Source organism: Boleophthalmus pectinirostris, unplaced genomic scaffold (assembly GCF_026225935.1).
Source record: "Boleophthalmus pectinirostris isolate CB_2022bp ecotype Guang Dong unplaced genomic scaffold, ASM2622593v1 HiC_scaffold_1, whole genome shotgun sequence".
Lineage (NCBI taxonomy): Eukaryota > Metazoa > Chordata > Actinopteri > Gobiiformes > Gobiidae > Boleophthalmus > Boleophthalmus pectinirostris.
Genome location: NW_026570970.1, coordinates 6,855,014 through 6,871,239, shown reverse-complemented (window position 1 = coordinate 6,871,239; position 16,226 = coordinate 6,855,014). Strand labels below are relative to the sequence as shown.

Genomic DNA, 16,226 nt, shown 5'->3' with positions numbered 1-16,226 from the left:
ATTAGAGTTACATGTGTAAAAGTTGAGCAGGCCCAGTCGTGACAGCTAAAAAGAACTCTAGCAGCTGCTTTCTCCTTCAACAGATTTAAACCACATGACCCTTGACACCTCGCTGCTTTTACACATATCCACTCACTGTATTTTACAACACTGAGGCTCGCTCAAAGGGAATCCGATGTAAAACGAGATAATTCCCTTAAATAGAGCTAAACAATGTGGACAGTAAGCTTTATAGTTATATTTAAACAACAGTTTAGTGCAATTCAATGACACAAGCAAAAGATTTAATAGTTCCAACTGGATTTTAAACCTCAAATATTCAACTGCATATGTGTTGTAACCAAATTTAACACAAATATAAAGCAATTGTTTTTGTATTTTATTCCTAGAAAGTTTTTAATAGTCCTTGTTTGACGAGCTTGTAAAACTTTTATTGCTCTCTCACACAAACAAATAGTTTTATAAGGCTACTAACTGGCTCAGATTTTCTACTATCCAGAATTGCGGTTTGTTTTTATCTGCATTTAACACTTCTTTGTAAGTCTGTCACCATAATTATAACACACGATATTGATTTATCGTTCAATATATGAAAGTTGGGGCTCAGTAATTTTCATTTTTATACTTTTATCAATTTTCTTTCCTTTTTTTTTGTTATTTTTGTTGTACGATTTGAGCATTAGAGGGTTGAAAAACTAAATTCTGTGGCTAATTATTGGTTATTTCTGCAATTTATTTGTTACAGCTCATGTCTTTTAAAAACGTGTTTACTGGGATTATTCTAGTTTCTGTCAGTGTCAGTAGATTCAGCATTATCATTTATTGCAATATTTCTCTGCAGCGATAAATTCTTTGGACATTCTCAATTGGTATTTCACCATAAAAATATATGTTCATGTAAATTAGCTGAGCATTTTAGCTATAAGGTCTTTAACCTAACTTTAACCTGATTACCTAATAGCTTCAATTTGCTATTTTTTTTGCTATGCTTTTACAAAACAGCCCTTTGAATGTAGCACTTACACAAAGTAAGGCACGTATCAAATGACAGTAGAAATCACAAGGTCTCAGGTTACAGCTAATAATCACCTAATCCTCCTTTACACTTAGATTTTATTGCCAGACTCTTTTCATGTCTTAATTTGACTACAGTACCACAAGGAAATCACATTTACAGCACGGTAGGTGATTTAAAAAGTGAAGCTGTCAAATTGCTCTTGTTGCCACCTGCCCAGTGCTTCAACCTCCTGTTAAAAATAACCCAGGAGAAACGCTAGCAGGGCAAAAAGTCTCCCTCCTGCGTTATCTCAAAACCAGGATCGTATGCTCCGCTGGCATCTGGGCCCGCAGCAGGCCCTTATATGAAGACACTGCTGTACATGTTGTTCTGTTGTGATGGGACAAACAATAGAGGGCCTAACACCAACCACAGCATGCATCAATGAGGGATAGTGTCTCTAGTGGTGGGTGCAGGAAGTGAAGTCATGTGTGATGGTGGAAGTGCATGGACGTGGACTTACTCTGTCGCTTGGTTCCAGCTTAGTACCCCCAAGGAACCACTCGACAGCGATGCCTTCGTAAGACAGCTCACACTCAAAGGTAGCGGTCTCCCCGGCGATGACGGTCACATCGTTCAGAGGCCTCTTCAGGCCGATCACCCGGGCTTTGGATTGGGGAGAAGACATGTTTAGCTCCTCACCCAAAACAAGTCAGTAAATCCCAAAAGGCTCCTCAGGGAAACGGCTAATCCTTAATGGTTAATCCGCATGGTTCGGTTGAGCTGAAGGCAGGCCGCTGAAGCCCTCAGGCCAACTAAAGACAGCCACAGTGAAACTTGGTCCTGGGGGGGTTATCTCATTAGCATATTCAATGATGGAATATGTATAGGGCCGGTACAAACCAGTAAAATCAGGGGTCACGTCCTGCCCCATTGCCAATCACTGGAAACCTGTTCTAGAAAAGGCATGCGCCTTCTAAAATAACCGAGTCGCCTGATTGGCTGGGAGCCCACCACAGCCAAACCCATCAGTGCTATAACAGTCTGTTACTGTCAATCAAAGACCTGCAATTCTCTTGGAATAGAAAAATGTGAAGTTACCCAATGTAAGACAGTACTTCTGACATCACAGCACGAGGCTGTGTTGTAACGCTGACATGTTGTAGTAGTTTAGTGTCGCACTGGATTAACAAGTGGTATCAAGTATTTACAACAGACTGCTTCACATGCCAGAATTAATGCCCCTTTACAGGCAGTTAAAGACAGGCTGCTGACAGCTGGACCATGAGATGAGAGTCTGTTTAATCACTGAGCTGTCAGTTATTATCTGCTCACCACATAATTTCATTTCATCTCCGTCTAAGCATCAAGCCTGTATATAAACCTAGAATATTTATACAGACTAAAAATACTCAATTTTCTACTGTGGCCAAACTGTTTTACATTAATGACACAAGTCAAACTTTAAACATGGTTAGGTTCTTTGCTTATGTTAAATATGTAGCAAAATATTATTAGCAAGTAATTTCTTTCACCTTTGACCCTGAGCTGAGCTGTAGACTTAGCGTTTCCTGCAGAGAAGTCCACACTTCCGGCCATGTCTTTGCGGCAGTTGTAGAGAATCAAAATGTGGTGAGCGCCCTCCTCTTTGATTTCAACATCCTATGAAACAAAAAACACACACTCCATCATACAGTCTACACTTCATCATTTAGCTCCACTCCTCCAGTTTAAGATTATATTTGTAGTTTAAATTATTCCTCGCACAGCTGTTATAACATTACATTAAATGCTCAGTGAATTCAGCTAATTATTGAAAGTGATAAAAAAAAAGCTTTGTTTAGTCTTACAGCAGATGGCATGAGCGTCTCGCCCTTCAGTTTCCATGTGGCGTGCAGATCGTCAGCGGAGATCTCGATCTCAAACTTGGCAGACTCTGTCTCTGTGACCTCCACGCTGTAGAGAGGCTTCAACACCTTGATGTCGCGCTCTGCAGAGGTGTGATCACATGTTAATTACACACACAAACACCACGGGGCAGGAGTTACACGGGTCAAAACACATTACAGTGACAAAAGCGGTTTTCAGTTTGTAACAATAACATTATAAAGACATATATAAGACAAGGACAAGACGGGACAATTTGGCCAGTAGCCGCCACTCTATGGTAGAGCGACTTACAATTTGCAAACGAGCAGAACATATTTCCTGATGAAAATCCAACTGCATACATGGTTCCTACTCAATGTTTAGTGAAGTTGATCCTGTTTGTTTCTATCCTCACACTGTTTTTTAAATGTTACAAAATACATGCTGCATGAATCTAGCTTTACATACATGCACAAGTTAATTTGGAAATGAATTTGGGGTAAAAGGTGGTATTGTGATCTTGTAACTTGGTTTAACTTAACTGGAATGTGTGGGGGTGTGAAAGAGTGACTGGTGGTTGTTGAAGAGGTCTTACGCACAGATAAGCAACCTCGCTTTTGTCAGTCAGCCTCAGAGCAAACGTGACTACAAAAGCATCTTACCACCACCAAAGAGTATGGAGAGGGAATGAATGGGCCTACCATAGCACTAGTCATCTCTGTTAAGTGCAATACAAGTCCACGCTATTATTATTTATGAATTAATTAAGAATGTCTTATTCTGATACTTCATGATGAATATGAAATGATAACAACACACAAGTATTATCACATGTACATAAATACTTCACAGACATCTTAGAAACATTCACATAAATCACAAACATGTCTCGTAAAATGTCGTTAAGCATTTTCTGTTCATGTGTAATACTCAATCTCAATGTATGAAGTTGGATTGTCAGCAGGAGATAGACACGACAGACAAGAGAGATGGAGGCTGCCAGTGGGAGGCCAGCCTTTTGGTGATCTCAGTGGGCGGGGCCTGATTCCTCTGTCCAGTGGCGATGATGAGGGGGCGGGGGCCGAGGTGACCGCAGGTATTACCTTCGATGCTCAGGTCGGCTGTGGTTTTGTCGGTGCCACAGTCGCAGGTGTAGGTTGCCATGTCTCCCTTGCGAGCCTTCTTGATCACCAGCATGCGCTTCCTGCCGTCGGATTGGAAGAAAACGTTCTTCGAGGGGTAGATTTCGTTACCGTCTTTGTACCATTTGACTTCGCCGCTGGCCTTGCTCAGTTCGCACATCAGGATCACCTCCTCTTTCTCCACGGCGGTGTAGTTCTGGAGCTTGGCCGTGAAGTACAGGTCACCCTCTGATGAAAAGGTAAAAAGAGGAGGGGAAAAAAGTTAGATGTGCACTGAAATGTGTGAACAGTGATGCAAACAAAATCAACCAGCAATGAAAGCTAGATACATTTATACCGTATTTTCTGAGCTATTAGACGTGCTCTTAAGCCTCCAACCCCCTCAAAAAATGATTGCAGTCCAGAGCGCCCTATACACGAATCCACTCGGGTGTCCCAGCACGACTTCAGTAAACTACAAAGCCGCACCACCCGCAGAACACGCAAACACGCACGCAGCAGACAGCGACCACGCAGTGAAAAACACCCACAGCTACACTCATCACTCCACGCCGACGAGGAACGGAACGGAGGAACGATCTGAAAAAGCGAGTGAAATGTGCCACTTCTAGACACAACTGAACAACTGAGTCACTGCGAACACAACGACAATCCGTTGGTCCCAGACAGCACCCTCCCTACACGCCACAACTGAACAAAGCCTAGAGTCACCGTGAACACCACAAACAAAGTCCCACTGACCCATCCAACTGTTGTGTTTCGTTTAAAGTCCGGTGCAATTTATTTGTGAAAAAAGTTTGAAAATAGACCATTTAATGACAGTGCACCTTTATAATCCAGAGCGCCTAATAGCCCAGAAAATACAGTACATAGCACTTCACTAAAAGCATTTGGATAATTTCAGCCCTGAAATTTCCCATCTCTACTAAACAAAAGGTAAACCGTATCTGAACACAACTCCAGGTGTGTTTGTGATGAGGTAACAACATTCTAACATGGCTTAAAGCTCACAAGAATCAATTTTGCGTAATATAGGACCTTTACATATCTTTTTAAAACAGAAACTATAAACTGTGCTAACTCACTTTGCACCTCAAAAAAAAAAAAATCTTAATTCCAATGAACTCACCAAGCACAGTGAGCATGGCCTCGCACGTCTTCCCCATGGCCTCCACCTTGATGAGGGAGGTGTCGTCCATGGTGACCTCTTTGAAGGACAGTGTGTGAACTTTGCCCTGCTCGGACATGTGCACCACTTTGCTGGGGTGTAGGCGGACTCCGTTCTTGTACCAAACCACAGGGATGTTCTCGTGGGACAGTTCCACAGTGAACTCCGCAGTCTCGCGCTCCTTCACCGTGACGTCTTTGATCGGTTTGACAAATTCGAGGCGGATACCTGATAAATACAAGTTTCAGACACATAGGTTTAGACAACTGCAGAAAATTTAAATGTGAATGGGTTGGGAAAGACGAGGCGCAACAATGAGCTGCTTTATGTTATCTTAAATGTGCACTATGTAACTTCTAAGGTGGGGTCCGCTATTTGCTTGTCACCAAGGAAATGTTATTTCTTTGCCTGTTCTTCTTTGCCGTGAGTGTTCGATAGTTGTCCTTAAACAAATCTCCCTAGCATTTGTTCAATCACAGTTTTTTAATAGCTCAAAAACACCTTAAAAAACATGAACTGTTACCATGTACAGGCTTGCTTCTCCATAGATTTGACCATTAACATGTCAGGTGGCAAATCCTCCACCAGAAAAGTTACACAGTGCACCTTTAAATAGCACAGGAAATACAACCTGTTTACCAGATCTAAACAATCGTATCCCTTTTACCTTTAATGAATAGTTTTGCAGATGTCCTTTTATCTTCAGCCTCAAACATGTACTTGGCCTCATCCTCATATCGGGCAGATTTTATGATCAGGGTGTGCCTTGTCCCTTCTGTTACAACTTCATATTTGTCATCGCTAGACAACTCCTGAGTTCCTTTGAGCCAACGGAAGCTCTTGGGCTCTCGAGAAATTTCCAGTTCAAATCTAGCCTCGTCTTTTTCATAGACATGCACGTCTGTCAGCGGTGTAATGAACGAGACCGGGACCTCTGTTGGTTCAGACAAATCGTTTTAATTCCAAAGCATGAAGCGAGCTTTGGGAAAATCAGTGCGTAAAAGCGTTTACTCCATTTTTGTAAATAACTGTTACATTACCAAAAGATAATGCAGATTTTGGAGTAAAAAAATAGGACCGCTAGATAATGTTTGAAGTTAAAGCTCACCCTTCACTTTGAGATTAGCAGCGCACTTTGCATTGGCAGCGCTAAATGAAATCTCGCCAGTCATTGGGATTTTGCAGTTGTACAACACCAAAGTGTGTTTAGCGCCATCTTCCACAATTTCAATGTCCTGCAGTTGGACCAAAAATGTAAACAAAAATTTCATAGTGCTCAAAATGAATAACTATGTGGTTAATTCATTCTAATATCAAAAATTTAAATGAACGAAGAAATGTTGGGAACTGAGACATACAGCAGATGGACTGAGGACTTCTCCGTTCAGTTTCCATTGGCCGTGCACATCGTCTTCGCTGAGCTCGACCTCAAAGCGAGCGGTTTCTCCATTGAACACCTCAACGCCATACAGTGGGCGAACCACTTTAATATGCCGGGCTGATGTTTAAAAAGAAGGAACAACATTCTTACTGAAGACAAGAACATGTAGGTGAGACAAAACAACGCAACACATAAAACGACGATGGACAGGTATTGCTGGTTTTCAGATTCTAGAGTGACGATGTTCTACTCTCGAATGGGGGCAAGAGCCAGTGATTACATTGTACTTTACCATGAGATATCCAAAAGGTAAATTCACAAATGTAGGACCTGGTCATGATTACTGACTAGACCCAAGAACTCACTGTATTACATGAAAAATCTGGGTTTTAACCAAAATTTTAGCTGCTGTATCTATCTGTATTAAATAGTAATGATCTATAGGAAGTCGTGATGTCATCTGAAACCCAGCAATATAAACATGAACAGACAACACGCTGGTGCTTTTTAGTGACACCATGACAGAGACAAAACAGTGAAGACTACAAGATGATCCATTTCCAGGTGAGGATTAAGTCTTGCAATGTGCTTCTGTTATCGTGACAACTAAAAACTGTGCTTAGTGAATGGTAGAACAAAATGGCCAAAAAAAAAAAACTTGGTGAAGGGTGAGCAAAAAAATTGTGATGGAATGAAAAAATGGTATCGATTGACATTTTTACCTTCAATATGTAATTTAGCTGTGGTCTTGTCTGTTCCACAGTCGCACAGATACTGCCCTTTATCTTTGTCGGCTACTTTCTTGATGATAAGGCTTCGGCGTTTGCCCTCAGCCTTAATCAGAACCGATTTTGAGGCTTTGATTTCCGTTTCATTGTGGTACCACATGACCTCCACGTCTTTGTTGAGTTCACACTCGAGAGACACCTGGTCTTTCTCTACAGCGGTATAGTCCTGGAGTTTGACTGTGAAGTACGGGTCTCCCTCTGGAACGGGGAAATGTTCGGTTTGACAAACAATTTCATAAACATTTAGATGGGATGTGACAAACAGAGGACAGACGTTTTTGAAATGACGATGGTGCACACGATGGTGCACACAATGAAACACACAATGAAACACACAATGAAACATAAAGAACACAGACAGATCGTTTGGTGAAGGAACGCACTGTTGGGAAAGTGAAATGAGCGGTGCGAGAGGAGGGGAAAAACGGTGCATGATGGAACACTCAATTTTTACCTATAACCGTCAAATTCGCCATGGAGGGAATTCCTTTGGCCTCAGCCTTAATTTGACAAGTATCATCGAGCGTCACGTCCTTTAGTTCAAGCACATGTCTTTTCCCGTCGACATGTGTGACCACAGCTCGGCTCGGGTGGATTTTAACGTCGTTCTTGTACCATGTGACTGGGATGTTTTCATGAGAAAGCTCCAGCTCAAAGCGAGCTGTGTTGCCTTCTTTCACAGTTTGGTCTTGTAAGGGCGAGATAAACTTGAGCCTGATACCTATAGTTGTATTAGTAGGGCATATTCATATGAGTTAGTTAAGAAATGATAGAAACCAACTCAGAGATAGGACAATTATCTATTGGGCTTGTAGACTTACCCTCCACTGTGAGTTTAGCTGTGGACTTTTTGCCCAAAACCTCAATAGTATAATCATCCTCATCATCAAACTCGCAGCAGTTGATGATCAGCATGTGCTTCTTTCCATCAATGATGGTGTCATACTTTTGGTCTGGGGTGATGATATCAGCCCCTTTATACCACATGGACTTAGCTACATCCTTCGTGATGGTGCACTCAAACTTGGCTTGTTTCTTTTCCGGCACTGAAACGTCTTTCAGAGGGACTACAAAATCCATTTCGATTTCTGGGTTGGAAGTAATACAGAGTCACAGACATCAACAACACAACAGCCAAGACAATGTGTGGACAACTAGCGGTCAGAGCAGGTACGTGTGTGTGCGTGTGTAATGCGTGTGTAATGTTTATGGTGTGTGTAATGTGTTGATCTACACTACAGGTCTGAGGCTCTGGAGTCCTTGGTCCAGCTGTCATCTTTGTGGGTCATGTAACCAAGTCCTAACCATAACCTGTTCTTTTTATAATTCCTGGGGTCACCAGACAGGTTGTGAACTCTTGCTGTTTGGAATGCCGAGAGAAAAAGGAAGGTAGGAAGGATATGATCTCCCCACTAACACTTAACACCCTTTTCTTTGTATTGCCTTTTGTTGCATAAATGTGCTTGCACTGGACTGACCGCTTTACAATTTAACTTTGTGACAAGACAAACACAAAAATACAATATCACACAGAACATACAAACAGACAGACACACATTTTCAAATAGACAAAAATTCTTCCTCAAAATATCTTCTCGTCTTCTCGGCTGTGAAATATGACCAAGATCCAAAACAAATTTCAATGTCCCTTGGAAATAAAGATCTAAGGTCCAAGTCTTTATTAATTTGACGGACCTTACTCCTTTATTTGTACAGCTAATCGTATATTATCAGGTACAATAGTTTTTTTCAACCTTTCAGTCTTGAGCAGGTCTTACCTTTAACATTGAGCATGGCGTTTGTCACAGCGTTCAGAGCCTGGTAGGTCACTTCACCGGCCTGGTCCAGCTGGCAGTTCTTCAAAATGAGACGACGAACTCCGCGCTCCATTTGGATATCGCAAGTCTGATAATCGATGACAGGTTAATCGTTTCAATTACATTCAATGGAGAAAATGTATTCCGGGTAAAACAGGTAAAAATTGCATTCGGTAAATAGTCATCTAATCTTACCGGAGATCTGGTCAAAACCTCGCCTTTGAGCTTCCATTCACCGGGAACATCATCTTCAGAAATCTCGGTTTCAAATGCAGCATCCTCCTTCTCACACACCTCAACGCTTTTCAATGGTTTCAGGATCTCAGCTTCACGCTCTGATGAACAAAAGGGTTAATGATCCAGAAAATCAACAACATGGCTAAGATATGTCGCGACTCGAAAAATAATTTGTAGTGTAAATTGTCAAAATTAACCTCCTAATGTAAGCTTTGCTGTGTAGATGCGTCCCTCAACCTCCAAGGCATATTCTGCAACGTCTTCAGGTTGGCAGTTCTTGATGGTGAGGGTCAACTCCTTTCCATCTTTCTTGATCTCCACTTTATCTGAAGGAGTGATTTCCTCCTCTCCCTTAAGCCACTTCCAGTTGGGCGTGTCCTTGAACAGCTCGCATTTGAAGGTGGCCGTTGCTTTGGGTTTGACATGCTGGTCCCTAAGAGGCTTCACGATCCAGTCTTTGATAATTTCTATTGAAGAAAAGGGTAATATAAGTGGAGAAACAAAACTAGGAACATTATACCACATATGTTGTATAATTAGAAATACTAACCAATCACTTTAACATTAGTGGAAGTTATAACATCCTCCTGTCCAGACACTGCACAAGAGTAAACTCCAGCATCGTTCTCCTGGGAGTTCTGGATGGTCACAGCATGTTGCATTCCGATAACGTTGATCTGGATCTTGTTTTCCCGCTTTGCCAGGATCTTGTCATCCTTTTTCCAAACCACTTCCCTCTCTTTGTTCAGCTCACAGGTCATGTAAATAGGCTGGCCCTTAATTGCTGACGTCTCTGGCTCAAGCTCCTTTAGCCATTTCAATGGCAGCTCTGTGTAGGGGTAAAAATAACTTATTAGAATATTTGCATTCAATCAATTCCAACCTTAAGAGCTGACATATATAATAATGGATACCTTCAACGATGAGTTTGGCTGAGCACTGGATCTCTTTGCCGGCGTTCTTAGCAATACAAGTGTATTCACCAGTATCTGAGAGCTGCACATCAATGATGTTCAGTTTGCGATCTTTGCCATCTGAAGTGAACTTGTGCTTGGGGCTTTCACGGAGGTTGCTGCCATCTTTCATCCAAGTAGTGATGGCAGTGGAAGGGGAGACCTCACACTCAAAGAGGGCAGAGGAGCCAATGGACTCAGCCTCCTGGAGCACGATATCCTGGAGCTTTTTGGTGAACTTCAGAGGAACAGCCTTGAGCTTGAAGCCTCCAAATGGCTCCTCTGGAGGTGTAGGACCTCTACCACCAGGTTTCAGACCACGGCCCCTGCCTTCACCAGGGGATGGAGTCTGCTTGGCTATAACATCAAAGAAATGTACATTTATTTGTTTAACTGCAATATAAGAGTTACTCTAATATTACATTACGTTTTACTTACGTCTTAGCCCCCTGCCTCTGCCTGCTCCTCCTTCTTCCCCAGCTGGTTGTCCCTCTGTTCACAAATATTAAAATTACTTTGCAACACAAGTGAAAGTGTTAAAGCAAATTGAATGGATACATGCAAAGTAGTAAGGAGGAAAAATTATATTCTTAGGATTGACCACAATCTTGATGGACACTAATGACATGACTTGAAATGAAATGAGATGACCGAAAACAACATAAAAAAAATAAATAACATGAACAAATGAACATACAAAATACAAAAATATGGAGATGTGATGATGATAGTCATTATTTCAAAACTCAACACAAGCCAAATGAAGGCAGTGAAGATGGTCACATGGTGAATGAGAATGAGACACAGATATAACAGATAAAAGGCGAAAGACAATACAAAAGAGAATGGGAAGGCAGCTTGGATGAAAATGATGTTTGGATGGAGGAGGATTATTATCCATGAAGGGAGGGTGGTGTTTTTTCAGTCCGAAAATGAAAGGGCCAGTCCGGTCTCACCTCTCCTGGGAAACCCTGGCACCTCCACAGCGCCCTCCTCTGGTTCACCTCCCTCGACAGGAACCAGCTCCCATCCCCAGGCCTCTTCTCCTTCCTCTTCTCCCTCAGGGGCCTCGTACTCCTCCTCAAATACCTCTTCCTCCGGCTGGGTGTCCACTTTTTTCATCTGCACTGCACCGGGAGACACTTCTTTCACTATTGGAATTTTTCCTGCTTCCTTTTCCTCCTCTGGTGAAGGTTTCTTGGGAATCTTTTTTAATGTGACAGCTTCTACAGGTGACTCTTTGGGTGATATAGTTTTAGGCACCTTCTTCAGACTTGGGATCTTCTCAATGGGAATGGTTTCAGGCTCCTTAACTTTGGGAGATGGTGTCTTCTTTAGCTCGACTTTCTTCAGCTGCTCGACAGGTTTCAAAGCCACATCCTCTTTTTTGTCTTCCGGTTTTGGAGTGATTCCTTTCTTCAGTGGCACAGGTTTTGGTTCCTCTGGAGTCTTCTCAGGCTTCTTAACAACAGCTGGGGCTTTCTTTTCAGGGACTACCTCTGGTTCTTTTGGTTTCTTTTCTTCAGGCTTCTTTGCTGGTTCTTTTTCTTTTGGTTTCTCTTCTGGAGTTGGCCGGCGTCTACTCAAATCTTCAGTGGGCTTCTTTTCTTTATCCTCTTCGGGTTTCTTAGGTTTTTCAGGCTCTTTAGATGGTTTAGTGAAAGGTTTTAGCTTCACAATCTCTTCCTCTTGCTCTGGTTTGGGGATCTTACCCTTTCCAATGGGCAATTTCCTCTCTTCTGGCTCCTTCTCTGGTGTTTTCTTTTTGTCCACTGGTTTAGGAACTTTTTCAGGCTCTTCCACCTCTTTTGGAATTTTTTCAGGCTTCTTTGGAGGTTCTTTGGGTTCTATTTCTCTAGGAGTCCTTTCCCTCTTTTCAAAAGGCACCTTATCCCTATCTGGTCTGTCCTTTTTGTCCTTTTCTGGTTCTTCAGTTGGTTTCACTGGTTTCTCAAAGGGTTTTAGCTTCACTGTTTCAGGCTCTTCCTGATCTAGGGGTAATCTTTTGACCTTCTTCAGACCAACTTCAGGTGCTGGTGGTTCCTCTGGCTTTGGAGCTTTTGGAGTGATCTTCAGTGGAATCTTCTCCTCAGGCTTTTCGTCTTTTGGCGGTACCTTTTGTCGTTCCCAAGCACCTTTAGATGGTTCTTTCTCTTTTTCTTCTTTAGACTCAATAAGCTCTGGCTTTTTAACAAATTCGGCTTTATCACGAGGCTTTTTCTCTTCTTCTACCGTTCTTCTGGTAACAAAAGAAATCTCAAATTCCTCCTCTCTTCGAACCACCTCCTCTACTGCCACCACTTTAGTTGTAGTGGCTGTCTTCAGCTCCAACTCCTCTGGCTGCTTAGGGGAAACTGTTGGGATTTTCTTTAGTTTTACTGTCTCCATTTCGTCCTCTGCTGCCTTGGCAACTCTTGGTGTGGTTTTCCTTAAAGTGGGAATCTCAAATGTGCCCACTTCCTCCTCTTTTGGAGTTTTTACTTTTTTGGGTGCAATCAATTCTGAGGTGGCAAAGGTTTGGTGTTACAGAAATTACAATACAATACACACAGAACAAGTGTTTTTCAAATGTTGAGGGGATATGCTGTGTATATCACCCAAATTAATATTTTGTACCAAATGCATATGTACAACTCATGTCGTATACAAAACGCAACATACAACAACAACAACAAAAAAAGTTTTGCCTACCTTTCTTGACTCCTCCTGGTGCTTGGACAGGTCCCTTGGTTTGATCTATTATAAAGTCACAAAAATTATAATTAGAGCAATTGACAATTACAGTTTCAACTTTAGGCCTTGCAGTGGTAAACACGTAAGTATACACATATTCACACATAAATTCACATGGAAGAGGATGATGATGGAAGGTTAAAAGATGAATGGCTTTAGAATATCACTTGAAAAACTATAGTGACTATAATGATCAATAAGCTGGCAAGGTAAGTAAACAATTAAAGTAAGACAGACAAGATAAAAAGAAAGGTCTAAGCGACCAAGTAAGCAACTTCACATTCAAACATGATGCATTGTGGATGAAAGATGATGATGAAATGGACAGTAAAGGACATTCTATGAGCGGCTACCTTTCTCTGGAACTTTGGTCTCTATTAAAACTGGTTTCTCCTCTGTAACCTTTTTAGCTGGTTCTTCCACCTTTGCCACAGGCTCAGGCTTGACCACTTTGTGTGTAATAAAGAGGAAAGAGTTAAAACTTGCTAAAATCGCAGAGGCTCAGTCCATATTAAAGCCCTAGATACCTGGCTTTACGTCTTCTTGTGGAGTTACTTTTTTCTCCACCTTTTTCTCTTCTGGCTTTTTGACAGCCTCTTGAACTTTGACTGGGGGGTTTAGGTTTGATTTCTTTGAAGACAAATATTATAACCTTTAGCTCTAATGGGTTTATCACATACATTTACCCATGTACATTCAACCAAAAGACACATACATAAAACAAGAAGAGTGTTAGGAATTCTGAAAAAGTGATACCTTCTTGTGGAGCTGGTGGCTGTACTACTGCCTCTTTGACCTTTGGTGTAATTTTCGGCTTCTCCTCAACAGGGGCTTAAAATGAAATTACGCCACAATAAGATAAAGACAAGAGTGATGGGGTGAACGACAGACAATCAAGACATACACAACATAGAAATCACATCAAGAAGAGGTTACCTTTTGATTTGACCGTTTCCAGATTGTAAGTTAAACATCACAAAATTAGATACTACAGTGTCAACGACAAACTTACAAAGTGACAAAAAAGAAAAAAGATCTGCTTGTTTGCAGCATTTGTGCTAGAGCAAAATGGGTGTGATGATATGATGTCGCTTGAAGAGTGAAAAAGATAGTGGTGCTCAGACCAGAAACACAGTGCAATGTGACTTTTCTTACAATATACCTCTAAGTGTGTCTTGGTGTGACATTATCTCAGCAGTTTCCAAAACCTTTATTCCTTTCTTGATAGGGATAGCCTTGTGAGTACCGCTCTCCTTTGTTGTCAAACTTTGCACATGGTGTAGAGGCAATTTTCCACTTTGTGCCTCAAGAAAAGATTCCCCCCTTTCTAAATCAATGTGGCTATTTTTGTCAGCCATTTTGGACACATCTGCAACTGAAAGCTTTTTAGCTGAGGGCTCAAGTATTTCTGAAGATGCTAAATTTAAATCTGCTGGTTTAGATTTTGAAGAAATAATCTGTTCTCTGTCAACAACACGCTGAGGTTCAACCATTTTAATTTGCTCTGTACTAACAACTTCATCCTTCATTTTAGTATTTGTGTCAGTAGCCTGTTGTAGTTTCTGAAGCTTAGAATGTGGTCCTATTATTTCTGTATGCTCAGTTAGATCTGGTTTACTAGATTCTTTGACTTTTAATATTTTGCTTTTTGCAGCTTTACCTTTTTCCATTACTAATCCCTCTATATTGTGTGTTTCTAGAGTTTGACTAGATATGCTAGTTGTCAGTTGCTTTTCATCACGACCCTGCAAAAGATCTTCTGTTTTCTGAATTTCCAATGTTTTTAAAGATTTCTCATGACTTTCAGCAAATACCTGATTTTGATCTCGGATTGCCTCTTCAGTTGTACATTTGTTAGGGCTTTGCAGTAATGCTTTGGTGGTCATTTCAGCTCTTTGTACTATTGGACTAACCCTTGTGACGGTGTCCATTGGTAACTGGCTTTCACTGATTTTAATCTTTTCCGTTCTATCTGTAATACCATTGTCATCGATTGGTGCAATAAACCTTTCAGAAGTTTCCATTTGAGCACCTCCTTCATTCAAAAAGGGTGGTTGACCATACACAATATCCATTACCGGTGTTTTTGAGGTTTTTGACTCTAAATGACCTTGATCAACTTTAAGGGAGGTAACGTGATCAAGATCCTTGTTGATAGTTTGGCTTGTAGATAAAATTCCTTCTGCGGCAACAACAAAAGCTTTATCTTTGTTCGTAGGATGTATCTGGCTTTCTGTAACATCCTTTGCTTCATGAACTTCTTCCTTTCTTGTCAAAATGCCTTGCTCTAGATCATCAGGTGTAATAAATCTTACAAGTTTAGAGGGTTTTGACTCTCCTTCTTCAACTAGTAAATGTTCTTGTGAAGCCACCTCCATTACAGGAGCAAATACAGCAGTCCTTCCAATCTGTTCCTCTTTGACCTGCACAACTTCAAGTGGAGTGACATTACCAAACTGATCTTTCAGACTGACAATCTTGGCTTCTTTTGACGTTTTTTCTTTCGGGACCTTGGCAATGTCCTCAGCAATAATTACAGACACTTTAGAACCATTTTTTTCAACAGTAGTCTCCAAACTAGGAGCTAATGAAACTGTCCTTTCTACTTGCTCATACGGTAAATCCAATGGAGTAACCAAACCATATTTATTTTCAACCATGACTGTTTTTGATTGGATCTCTTTTACCTTCTTGGGATGGGTATCTTTTACTCCTTCAGCTTTTTGTTTAGTCTTTTTAGCAGTTTGTCCTGGCTTTTCTGACAATTCTTCAATTACATGATGCTCATCTTTTGCAGTTTGAACTTTTTCAATAGGTGTTTTGAGTCTTTGCTGTGCATCTAATTTACTGTGTTCTTGATGAATTGTGAGAGATATTTCTGAAGCAACATCCATCTCAGGTGCCAAAATAAGCTTTTTCTCAACTTCTTCAAATGCAGTTTCCAAGTCAGTAACAAAACCGTACTCATTGCGAACTACAGCTGTTGTTGGTTGGATTTCCTTGATGTCCTTTTCCTTGGTCTCAACTTTTTTGACTTGCGCTTGCATTTTTGTCACCTTCTCTTTCCCAACTTTTTCCTTTTTGCTCTTAACTTTATCCACACTGGAATGAATTTTGGAATCTTCTGCCGGTACCGATTTA

General features: G+C 41.2%; 1 protein-coding gene across 1 annotated transcript in view; it reads right to left on the bottom strand.

The window, feature by feature from the left end:
* ttn.2 (titin, tandem duplicate 2) overlaps positions 1-16,226 on the bottom strand; it is a 206,363-nt gene that overhangs the window by 98,891 nt on the left and 91,246 nt on the right. Inside the window, 19 exon segments of the mRNA XM_055148379.1 lie at positions 1,521-1,663; positions 2,533-2,659; positions 2,848-2,987; positions 3,970-4,236; positions 5,138-5,404; positions 5,844-6,110; positions 6,285-6,411; positions 6,535-6,674; positions 7,280-7,543; positions 7,800-8,066; positions 8,167-8,433; positions 9,124-9,250; positions 9,358-9,497; positions 9,597-9,866; positions 9,950-10,228; positions 10,314-10,709; positions 10,791-10,844; positions 11,309-12,853; positions 13,044-13,088. Coding sequence (XP_055004354.1) covers positions 1,521-1,663; positions 2,533-2,659; positions 2,848-2,987; positions 3,970-4,236; positions 5,138-5,404; positions 5,844-6,110; positions 6,285-6,411; positions 6,535-6,674; positions 7,280-7,543; positions 7,800-8,066; positions 8,167-8,433; positions 9,124-9,250; positions 9,358-9,497; positions 9,597-9,866; positions 9,950-10,228; positions 10,314-10,709; positions 10,791-10,844; positions 11,309-12,853; positions 13,044-13,088 — 5,132 coding nt within the window.